Source organism: Myotis davidii, unplaced genomic scaffold, assembly GCF_000327345.1.
Source record: "Myotis davidii unplaced genomic scaffold, ASM32734v1 scaffold79, whole genome shotgun sequence".
NCBI classification, from domain to species: domain Eukaryota; kingdom Metazoa; phylum Chordata; class Mammalia; order Chiroptera; family Vespertilionidae; genus Myotis; species Myotis davidii.
In genome coordinates, this window is record NW_006294339.1 from 2,425,352 (window position 1) to 2,437,974 (window position 12,623).

Consider the following 12,623-nt stretch of genomic DNA (forward strand, 5'->3'; position numbering starts at 1 on the left):
AGACAGAACTAGCACTGATGTACAAAGCAGAGAACCACCATTCCGATATCCTGAGGCCTTTCAGACTCTGCACGGGGTCCAGAAGCAAATCTGTACTTGTGCTCACCATGACTTTTCTGTGCCCTTAGGGCTAACTTTCCTTTAATGCTCAAGCTAAACTGAGGTGGGATTGTGTCCTTGCAACTAAGAATCATAATATAGTTAGGGAGAGACTATATTTATTCAAGCTATAAAACAGTTTTTAATAAATTGAAAGATAAAAAGGATAAACCAATCAATAGTTAACATGTCGTCAAAAGACTATCAAAGTAAAAGGTCTGTGATTTAGAGGTCACCTTCCAATGTGTCTGCCAGAGGCATCCTATAGGTCTTCCAGAACTACTTTGCCACCAGAACCACTTGCAGGGCACACTCGACAGTATCTGGTAAGATATGTGTGTGCAAGGAGAACAAAACCCTGGAGGGCAAGGTAGAGTCACACAGATCCTGTAAAATAATGCAAGTAACAAAGCAGGCTAAGCACCAGGACACTGAGGAAGATGCATTTCGCGCAGGCTAGCGACAGAATAGATGTTCAACCAACAATGAAACAGCAATAGCAAGACACATCAATTTTGTGAGTAGAAAATAGTTATGTGCCAAACAAGGGTGCCTCCACTTACTTTAGCCACACAAAGTGGTGAGCTCTTTGAGGGCAACGTCTGTGACTTTATACCATCAGAGCCCATCACAAAGCCTGGTATACAGCATTTCTCAGCATTTCTGCCTTACCTCCAGGATCTAACCATATTCTTCAAGCTTCCCAATAAATTAATCAGATGGAAGAACTCTACCTTATAGCAAATGATAGTTCATATGCTTCAGACACTCATCTGAGAGACCACATAGAAAATCCAACAGAGCAATGGTTCCCAAAGTGTGCTCTTCTGACTAGCAGCATCACTTCAACGCTTATTAGAAATGCAAGTTCTTAGGCCCCAACCCAGATTTACAAATTGGAAACTCTGGAGGTAGGACCTAGTGTTTTAACAAGCTTTCCAAGTGATTCTGATACACGGTAAATTTGATAACTCCTGATCTATAATAAACCCTTCTCACAGTGTGATTCTGGTCAGCAGCTTCCTAAGACTAGATGGATTGTTAACTGATAAATTAAAGCCATCTTTGTTATAAGCTACTTGGCTTTAAAAAAAGATGACTCAGTTGGGAGAGCAAAAGAGGGATTTCAGGGCTAGTATAGCACCTCAACTACCTTGAGGTGAAGTTCAGACTAATTTAGGTAAAGCTGACAGACATAACTGTTAGCCTGGGGAAATATGATCTGTTCAGAAACACTATTCTGGCAAGGAAAGAAACCTCTATTATAAGATGGCTTCCAGCACCTGCCTCTTTTGTTTAGTTTTGAAAGAAAGGAAGCCAAGATAATGAAGAAAAGAGACTTTTAAAATTCAGGCTCCTTTTCAGCAATAAATTTTTTAAAAAAATAATAATTAAAAATTTAAAAATAATAAAATAAAATAAAAATAAAATTCAGGCTCCTTTGAGTTACCATTAAATACTGATCGCCCACCAAATTAGTCTGGTAAGGACAAAGGCTGATTTCTCAAGAAGTTAAACTTTTTCAGGTTTTATAAGCAACAACAGTGGAGATGTAAATGAAATGGCTAAGGAAATACACACCAGAAATTAAATAATTGACCCTGTATATACACATTTCAATTAATTGTCCCATTTTTTAAAATGTCAATTTATTTTTCTACCCAATTCAAGGTCAGTGATATACAAAAGTATATAAACAGATTACCATATTTACAGGAAGACATACAAAACAATTACCAAGAACAAATCCAGCAAAGTAACAAACTGAAGCTCATCCATGTCCACTGAATGGTGCGATGTTTATTCTAGGACAGTTTCGCGGTTCTCCGGGAAAGAAGTTTTGTGGGTTTATAGCTTCCATAAGAGTCAAGCAAACATTACAAGAGCGGAAAGAATCATGTTTTATACCGACAGTCAGAGTAAAGCTTTTAAAAAACACTCTAATCTTCAGGCCAGTGTTAGAGCACCAGTGGGCTCATAACCAAGCTGTGACTCATCAAAGGAAACGCTTCTCTCCTCTTGTACACAGGAGGAGCCAGAGGAGCTTTTAAATAACAGGTGACTGAGCCACACCCTACCCCAATAGATGGTATGGAGATTATCGACACACAAAGAGGAAAAGGAACTGACACCCCTACCAACTAAATGCAATCCAGATTTGGGGGGACAGTTTCCAGACCCCACCAAGAAAACTTTATGTGATCTATATTTTGTACAAAGCACATTCTTTTTGGAGAGAATTTGGAATGAATAACTCAAAAGTTTTTACATTGCTCATCAAATACACCTTTGCCCCAAGTATTTGGCAAAAATCTACACTTAGTCAGACATTTTATCCAATAGTTTAAAGGAGTCATCCCATCATCAGTCTCAGGAATCAAATGGGTTAAATACTACAATTCTTTAATGGAAGCAGAAGCCAGAGTCCTTTTCTCCCAAAATGCCTCAGCACAGAGAATGGAATATAAAAAGCTCAGTGGCTTTAAAACATAAAATTCAACAGTTCTCAGTCAACCTAGCCACAATTTTCTGGCCATCTGTAAGTAACTACCACTTTCAAAATTCAACTTTCACATTCAAAAGTGATCAACTCCTCTTCAGGGCTGAAAAGAAAAAGCAATGGCAATAGCCTAAATCCTCCACACACTAGACAATTGGGGAACTGTCTCATAAAAACACTTTAAAGGTCAGTAGGATTCATTTATAATTTGGCATGTGCTGGCTGAAGGGGCAACAAATAGAAGGAATAAAGATATAGTACATCAAATAATCAAATTGTAGACATATATGCCATATTAATAAAGACTCATATATAATACTGTGTTGACTAAAGAAAACATTTTAGGACACTGGAGGAGAAAAATAACAGGAAAAAAATCTACAAGGAAGCATTTCAGTCCAAGCTAGTCCAGTGGATATCTACTGGTAGGATTTCTAATCTTTCATCTCCAAAGAAATTGAGCAAATAAAATTACCTCCTTCACTTCTGGGGCATACAACATGCTCCCAAGTAATCCCTCTGACGTCTTGGTCTCACTTGCTATTTGATGACTAAGTTGTTTCTGGCTGTAAAGATTTTCCTAATATATTTTAATTAGCCAGTTAACACAGGGAAGACTGCTCCCTCTGAGGCCAAAAAGCTTCACAAAATAATTTCATCTAATGAAGATGAAGAGTGGTAAAAAGGGGAAAAGTTTCCTGGTTTTTCTTGCAAAACTTTTTCTCTCACTTGAAAAACTCTACAATCACTTTTAATGTTTTGTTCCAGAAAAAGAAAGTAAAATTAGTTGGGAAAATAGTCATGTACTTAATTGTTTACTAGCATGATACAAAACAAATTCATAGATGTCAATCGACTGTCTTTTAAAAACCAAATGTGAATGTTTAATCTTGTAACTTAAGAACTGAATTTTTCCACATTCCTTTATATAGAGTTAGCATCTGTAAATTGAGACTTTTTTTTGGACAATCATGCAAATTTAATTTGTCTCTGGAAACAAAAACATAACCTAACAGATTGACAAAACATGTCCTTTAGACAATATATTTTCTGTGAACTTTTCTCCAATGTTACCATTTTAATCCTTTAGTAAACAGAAACGACTCTAAAAAAGTTTATGTATTTCAAGTTTACAATAGTTAAACTCTCAGAATGAGTAGGAAGGAAGACTGGGTTAAGTCAACCTATTTTACCTTCTGAACTGGCTCTATTCCTCTCAAAAGTAAATTCTAAAAAAATCCTAATTATTATTAAGCTTTATAAGCTGGAGACATTTCTACTGCCATAGATGTAACTGTGAAATTGAATAAAGATTTTATTATACCACACACACAAGCAACTGGTACAGAAAAGGCCGTTTTCAGTTATTCTGTTGAGAATTTCTTTCCATGATTTCTCCCATTAAAGTATAGTTTTCAAAGCAACCACCACGACAAAGGAAGCATCTAATTAGTCCATTTTCTTCTGATCCAAGAATGCTGAACATTTACTGTCCCATCTGTAGTTGTATCAGCAGTGTAATGAACACAGTTTATATTACTTAACTATTCTTTGAACTCCAAGAACTGTTGAAGTCTTTTCTGATGTTCTGCAGATGCTTGCACAGCACTAAATGAAACATAAATTCAAAGCATAAGCTTTATTTTACATTAAGCATATTAAGTGAACCACAGAGCACAGAGTCAATATTTTTCAAAACAATTAAAAACGAAGAGAAATCTTCACTTATTTAGTACTTCTGAAAAAGTTGGATGAAAACTCTCCTTAATCTAATGAGGAGGGCTTGCATTCAGTAATGGCATGCTTCCACCTTTAAAAGACCAAAGCAAATTAAGACTGACAAGTGAAGGCATCGATTTTAACCTGCTCCGCTATGGAACCTGCTGTGCAGAGTTCCAGGCCTTACAGATTTTCTGGATTTTATTATTTTATTTAAACCAGATTCCAACATTATCTTTGAGTTGTGGAGTATTTGAATTGCCTTTAATATAAAATCCTTTAAACTAAAATGTTTGGTTAAAACATAATAGACTCCACTAATCGTTTTCAAAGGTAACAGCTTTGGTTTAGATTTACTTTTCCCTTTGAAAATAAATTCTGTCTTGGATGAGGAAATTGAGTTCTCTCCCAACCTTCACCCCCACAAACATACATTACTTTGACAAAAGTAGGGCAAATATACTGAAACTAGTAAAAACTTCCAGGCAAAAAGTGAATACAATGGAAGATTCTAATTTTCTCGATGTTTAATAGTAATATATCACTACTCAATAATAAAATTCCAGTAATTGAAGGTCACCACTTTTGAAAGTGCCAAAGAATCTTGCTAAAAACATTTTTGCTACACATCACTATAAAAGTCCTCATACATACACATCTCTGCTTTCTTAAACTATGTTGCTGCTTCAAATAGAACCATTTCAAGTATTTTTGTGCAAATTCCCACCTACGTGCTAGTGAGGCTGTCATCTCCAACTAAATGGCTCTGAACTCTCTCAAACACCAAGTCTGCAGCCTTTTTCATGAATCTTCTCTCTGCTAGCAGGCACTGCACTCGTTCCTACTACTGTTAGTATTCACAACTCTAATATCTGTCTCTTCCCCTCAAATTTTAACGTGTTATAAGTTAGAAAACCAGTAAATCAAATTTAAACCTGGTTCTCAGAGGTGGAGCTGTGGATAATGAATAAATTAGGTATTATACAATAATAATAGATTTCCAAGCAACATATAATGTACAAGTGTGGGCTTTATATATGTAAGCTCCCATTGTATATCTTTAGCAACAAGTGGAACGTAACATAACCCTTTCATGGGAGGGTAACTGTAGCAGAAAGGTTCAAAGGTTAGAGGAGACAGCACAACTTACTGGTTAAGATTACAGACACTATAGATAGAACTCGCAAGTCAGAAAGTTTTGAGTCTGAATTCTGGCTTTGCAACTTACTTACCTGCAAAATCTTGAGCAAGTTACTTAAATCATTAGGCAACTTGCCCACAACCACAGATAGTCAATGATAACCAGACATAAATCTAAATATATCTCTACACTTTTCCCACCATATCATTCTGTCCTATATTTGTACAAAATAGTCTCTACTGACCTCATCAATTTTAATGCACATATAAAAAATTTGGCTCTTCTCAGAGAAAAGAAACTGAGGCAGAACTTCATTGTCATAATTTTTTATCAGTCATCTATCTCCCTTTCTTTTCCAAGAAATATCTATTCTCCCCTTCTTCCTGTTTTTGCACTATCATCTACTTCATTCTCTACATTCATTGGGTGTTTTCTGAGAGTATTCTGCATGGCAGTTTACATCTCAGAGGCAGTCTAATGGTGTACACAGAAAGTTGAATTTCTTTTAAATATATTTTTCTTGATTTCAGAGAGGAAGGGAGAGGGAGAGAGAGAGAAACAACAATAATGAGAGGGAATCATTGGTTGGCTGCCTCCTGCATGACCGCTACTGGCGATTGAGCCCGCAACCCCGGCATGTGCCCCTGACCAGAGTCAAACCTGGGACCCTCAGTCCACAGGCCAAGGCTAGGGTTATTATTATTTTTTTTTTAATTGATTCCAGAGAAGAAGGGAGGAGAGAGAAACATCAATGATGAGAATCATTGGCTGCCTCCTGAACGTCCCCTACCGGGGGGTGGAGCTGGCAATCCCGGCATGTGCCCTTAAAGAACCCGGGATCCTTCAGTCCACAGGCTGACGTTCTATCCACTGAGCCAAACCAATTAGGGCAGAAGGTCGAATTTTAAAAGCAAGAAAGATCTGATTTCAGGTTCATGTTCTAACACTCACTGGATTGTGCTACTAAGCAAGTTCTTCAGCTTTTTGAGCCTCAGTTTCCACATCTGTTATGATAATATCTACACCTCACAGGCTCTTTGAGAAGAGTAAACGAAAAAAAATATACATTTTAAGTACTAAGTGTATTACCTAGGACAGCACTGTCCAGCAGTATTTTCAGCAGTGATGAATATATTTTGTATCAAAGCTATCCAATACAGTAGCCTAGTACTAGCTTCTACAGAGGACTTGAAATGAGACCAGTATGACTGAAAAACTGGAATTTAAATTTTATTTCATTAATTTATATCGCCATACATGGCTATCATATGGAGATCAGATGTAGAAGGTACTCAATAATGGATTTTGCTTCTTTTTAAACAAATCTTAAGAATAGAGGATTATCTATAGCTCTTTTGTACTCCCATTCAAAACCAATGTGTTCCATAAAACCTGCTATTGTTGCTGCCTAGTTTTATGGAAGTGAAACAAAACATACTACTGTTTCGCCCTAGCCGGTTTGGCTCAGTTGATAGAGCGTCAGCTTGTGGACTGAAAGGTCCCAGGTTCCATTTCGGTTAAAGGCATATGCTCCGGTTCTGGGCTTGATCCCCAGTGTGGGGCGTGCAGGAGGCAGTCAGTCAATGATTCTCTCTCATCACTGATGTTTCTATCTCTCTCTCCCCCTTTCTCTTCCTCTCTGAAGTCAATAAAAAAATATTTTTAAAAATTTAAAATAAAATAAAAACATTAACATTTTTTTTAAAATACCACTCTTTCTAAAAGCAGGTAAATAAAGTTTAGGAAGTCCGAAACTATTAACTGATTGCATACAGAAAACACAGAGTAATCTCTCATCTTCTAAAGTTCATTTATGATTATGAGAAAACATAGTTTAGTCAGTGAATTAGTATCCCTTATCCTGCCTACTTAAATTATTTCATAAGAAAGCAAGAAACATCAATGAAACTAAATATAAACAGGCTTGGCATTTGTGGTTTTCTTTCTGGCTCTGTGTCTGAAGGTGTGATCTGTCACTGTTTTTCCAGCATGATTCACAAAGCACTAAGGACTCATTTATGGAATACTCTGCCCACCCACATCTTAGTTTGCTGACCAAGATGCAATAACAGAATTATTTCTTTGCCTTTTTTTCCTCCCTGAAAGATGTTTTCCTGATTTTAAAAAAAACACTATGTAATTATACTTGCTGTTTTTATAACTTTCTATTCCTTTTTGTCCATTTGAAAGAAGGTCCCAAAGCTTATATGATAGGCCAAATTTTATAAAATATGAAGTCTAAATTCAAACTGTTAATTCCCAGTAGGAATCATGAAGGTCCCAAAAAAACACTTCCAACGTGCGAGCCTTTATAAACTTCAAACCCATTTCTTAGGAAAACTCTTGAAAATGGTCTACCATCAGGGATCAAAACAGGTAAACTTACTTCAGATGTTCACCAAATGTAGTAGTTATTCGATAGATGGCAGTTTTTAGTGATGCTCTAAATGCGAATCTTAATGTTTTATAGGAAGTGTCCACAAGGGTTCCTGAAATCCGAGGTGGTTTACTGGAAGCATGAGGAAGCTTGAAGTACTTGTCAACTGCCTAGATCAAAGAAAGAAAACACATTACAGCAGACTACCAAGGTCGACTGAGTCCAAAGGATTAAGGAGACTACTTCAGACAGATACATACTGTATTTATTTTGGATCACAAACTGTTTGAAAAACAATGCAGTAGAGGTTCAGCCACTTCAGTAAGTTACCTGGAAAATAGTCCTTTCCTCTTAAAAAAAAAAAAGCTATACTTCACAACCCCTTGAAAAAAAAATGACCTTTCGTCCAAAAAAAAAAAAAAAACAACAAGAAAAATTGTAATTCACAACACCCTTGAAAATGCAAAGCTGAGAAGTGAAACACAGATATCCTACTCCGCTTATGTGTGTCGGTTAGAGTCTTTATTAACTCAGCAAAAATAAAACAGCCAAAACTTGATACTTTACAAAATAAAAGTTACTTACTAAACTATATTATCTTCCTTTATAATTATAGATGATAAAGCATCTATGAGTAAGAATAGATTGGGGGAGAGAGAATTCAAAAGTGAACACATCTGCCCTGGCAGGTGGGGCTCAATGGTTCAAGTATCAGCCTTTGGGTCTGATACCAAAGGGTCGCAGGTTGGATTCCCAGTCAAGGGCATGTATGTGGGTTGCAGGTTCTATCCCCAGTTGCAAGAGGCAACCAATTGATGTGTCTCTCTCACATCAATGTCTCTATCTCTCCCCATCCCTTTCCCTCTAAAAGTCAATACAAAAATAACCCTGGGTGAGGATTAACAAAAAAGTAAAACAAATTTTACTTATAGTTGACAGAGTAATTTAAGTATATTTTTACAGGCCAAAGGTAAATAATATCATTTTAAAATGATATAACTAGCCCAACCAACATGGCTCAGTAGTTGTGTCGACCTTAGAACCAGGAAGTCTTGGTTTAATTCCCAGTCAGGACACATGCCGAGTTTGTGGGCTCGATCCCCAGTGGAGACGTGCAGGCAGCAACCAATTGATTATTCTCTCTCATCACTGTTTCTCTTTCTTTCTCCCTCTCTGAAATCAGTAAAAATGGGAAGCAGGCCTAAGCCGCAGTCTGGTCTCCCTCTGCAGGAGGCAACCAGGCGGCCAATCAGGGGACAGCACTGCCCTCATCCCCATCGCCCCTCCACCACCGCTGCCACTGGTCACCGCCCCCCTCCCATCACCATCCCCTCCCTCTGCCCACTGGCACGTGCCTTGGCTGGCTGGGCCGCCTGCCCTGACCCCACCCAGTTGTTCTGCCATTCAGTCAATTTGCATATTTTGCTTTTATTATATAGGATGTCTTTTTAAAGGTTCTTTTACTGAAGTTTAGCAGAGTTTGGGGGAAGGAACAAGATTTGATATGTATGTTCAGTCTGCCATGATAACTTTAAGTCCAATCATGTATTATAAGAGCATTTCTCAAGACTGGGACATACTTGAGATAATTTTTGGCAGTATGGGAGGTGGTATTCAGTGATATACTTAAGAAACATTAAATAACATTGAATCATAATGGAAAAATTATTTTCTTTCCAATCTTCTTATAAACCTTTTGATTAACTTTCAGCATAGCGATAAAAATAGTCATCATTTACTACCTTGGTCCAATGGACCCTTTTAGTTTTAAAGTCATTTTACAATTTAAAGAAGAATGACAGGATAATGTAAAATAATTTCATAAACATTTAAATAACGACATAAACATTTTCCATGTTTTGAAGACATATACATTTGAAATGGACAATGTCCTTTGACTGCAACTCATTAGCTATCATGCATAAGCCTGGAACATATCCAGCTTGTAATACTGATTTCAAAGTGAAAATATACCTCCAATAGGTTCTAGCTTATCATTACTTCTGGTTCTTTCTCTTGCATTTGTACCATCATATACAATATTTTTAAAAACTTTTGAGAGCTTATAATGTTGTTGAAGAGAGTTCAACCATTTTCTTTGCACCTTAATTGCAAAATAATTTCATTATTAGGCTTATAAAGACAAATTCAAAAGATTAATCAGTGACTTTTTCCATTTTGCCATTATCTATGCTTTCCGATCATCTTTGTATACACCTTTGTATACTTGTATACTTTCAGCATTTATCCACTATGAATTGTATAAGTAAATTTCGGTGCACATATATCACAGATGATGAAGGAATATACTGTCACATATACTTTTAGCAAAATGGGATGATTCAGGTTCTTATTTACATTGTGGGATAAAGTCCTTCCTGTTGAATGACTTACTAGATGAGAATATCACATATATTTCCTTTTTCTCCTTAAAAATATATTCTTCTGTCATCAATTCTTGAGTTTTGGAAAATATATCTAGAATATTATCATTTGAAGATTTAATCTGAAATTCCTCATGTATGACCAATTTCATCATCATCATTAAAGTCTATAGCTGTTCTGTCCAATATGGTGACCACTAAGACATATGTAGCTCTTAAGTACTTGAAATGTGGCTGGTCTGAATTCAGTTATTCTGTAAGTAAAAAATACACAGCAGATTTTGAACACTTACTATAAAAAACATGTATAAAATGTTATTTTATATAGATTACATGACAAAATGATAATATTTTAGATATACTGAGTTAATTAAAATAAACTTTACCTGTATTTTTTTAATGTGACTACTAAAAAGTGTAAAGTTACATATGTGTATTGCATTATATATGTATTGAACAGAGGTGGGCAGGAGTGCTGGTATCTGTCTCTTTGCATTCATCTTCTGATTTATGTTAATGACTAAAATTATGAAGGCAGTATATGACTAACTTAAATCTAAGAAACACTGGCTTACAATATTTAAAGATGTGCTCCATGGTTAGGAGAACTGAAGTACTTAATTAGCTGTGAGATTAAACAAGTATCTATTGAGCCTCATTTTATGCACTGCACATGGTTCCTGCCCTAAAGACTCAGATCATAAAAATGGGATCTCAAATATCTGGCTAAAGAGTACTGGTAAGCAGTGAGTATAATATACTACTGAACAATATACTCTTTAGGAAAAGTGAAAAATTCCATGAAGGCCTTACTTTGGCCCTAATAGAAGTCTAAAGAGGGGTTATATGATGAAAACAGATACTTTCTGCTCATTTGCTAGTAAATGCCAAATAAAGAGAACAGTCCAGTTGCTCTTTCCTGAATATTTACCTACCAGGGTCATTAACAAATATCCACTGTGCAGAGCCTTGAAAGTCCCTGTGTACTTATACCCTAGTGGAAACGGAAGTTTACTCTACTAAAGCCAGAATCACAAACAAATGCTAAGGAGAAGAGCAGACCTTGTTATTGGAAACGTGCTCCATGGTTAGGAGAACTGAGTGCTTAATTAGCTGTGAGATTAAACAAGTATCTATAGAGCTGAGTTTCTCACCCTCAAGACTGCTGACATTTTGGACTGGGTAACTCTTTATTATGGGGACTGCTCCTTTTTAATATCATCGTTGCCTGTACACAATGGATAACAGTAGCACTTCTCTAGTTGTGGCAATCAAAATGTCTCTGGACTGTCTTGAGACACGTCAAATAAAAAGTTGGAACGGCCTGAGCATCGGTGGAAGTTCCTCTCCTTGAGTTGGACTTGCCTGCCTGGCTCCCCAACATTTCCAAATTGTCCAAAAAAAAAAACCCAACAAAAAAACAATGTTTCAATTATAGAAGCTAAACAAACCCCAGATACCTGCTTTCAACCAGCTGCGGCCTCAGAGCTGGGAGTGCCAGTGATGGGAACAATGTTTCAATTATAGAAAGTAAATAAATCTCAGAAAGAAAAAGAAAAAAAGGAGAGGCTGGGAGCTTCAGTTGCTGGCCAGCCTGAAAATGGCTCTCAGCCCCTCACCCAAACTGGCCAGGCACCCCAGTGGGAACCCCCACCCTGAAAGGGGTGTGACCAGCTGCGAATACCCATCAGCCCATCATCCAGGCTGGCCAGGCACCCAAGTGTGACCCCCACCCTGATCCGGGACACCCTTCAGGGCAAACTAGCCAGCCCCCACCCATGCACCAGGCCTCTATCCTATATAATAAAAGGGTAATATGCCTCCTAGCACCGGGATCAGTGGAGCCGCGAGGCCTCCTGGCACCGGGATCAGCATGACAGGGGGCAGTGCCCAAATCCCCTGATCGTCCTGCGGCTCTGTGTGGGATAGGGGGCGGGGCCACAACCTCCCTACTGGCCCTGCTCTGTTCATGACAGGGGAAGGTGGCCCAACCCCCTGATCAGTACTGCTCTGTGCCTGATAGGGGGGGGAATAATATTAGATGATGATGACAGCCAAGTACCAGTCAGATGCTACTGAGAAAAGGTTCCTGCCACTACTCCAATAAAGACAATGAAAGTAAATGGACAATTAAAATGCAGTATAATAAAGTACTAAGACAGGGATACAGAGCAGAGCCAGACAAAAGGGGAAAAATGTGTTCTAGGCAAAGAAGGAAAGAAAAGACATCAAAGATTTAAAGACATCAGGTATAGAGTTAGAGTAAGGTTAAGAAAACATATTTGGGAAGAAAAACTGAATAGTTCATGGTGGTTACTACAGCAGAGGGCTCATGGGAAGAATAGGAGAGTGGCTGGAGCCAGAATGAAGAATCTCTGCAAGAGGCCACAGTAATAATTCAGG

At 37.5% G+C, this 12,623-nt stretch overlaps 1 protein-coding gene across 1 annotated transcript in view; it reads right to left on the bottom strand.

The window, feature by feature from the left end:
- Positions 1-1,713: 1,713 nt before the first annotated feature.
- The window catches only part of NDC1 (NDC1 transmembrane nucleoporin), a 50,475-nt gene continuing 39,565 nt past the window's right edge, over positions 1,714-12,623 (bottom strand). The window contains exons 18-19 of the mRNA XM_006768391.2: positions 7,846-8,006; positions 1,714-4,207 (exon numbers count right to left, since the gene is read on the bottom strand). Coding sequence (XP_006768454.1) covers positions 4,144-4,207; positions 7,846-8,006 — 225 coding nt within the window. The 3' untranslated portion in view covers positions 1,714-4,143. The remainder of the gene's footprint in view (positions 4,208-7,845; positions 8,007-12,623) is intronic.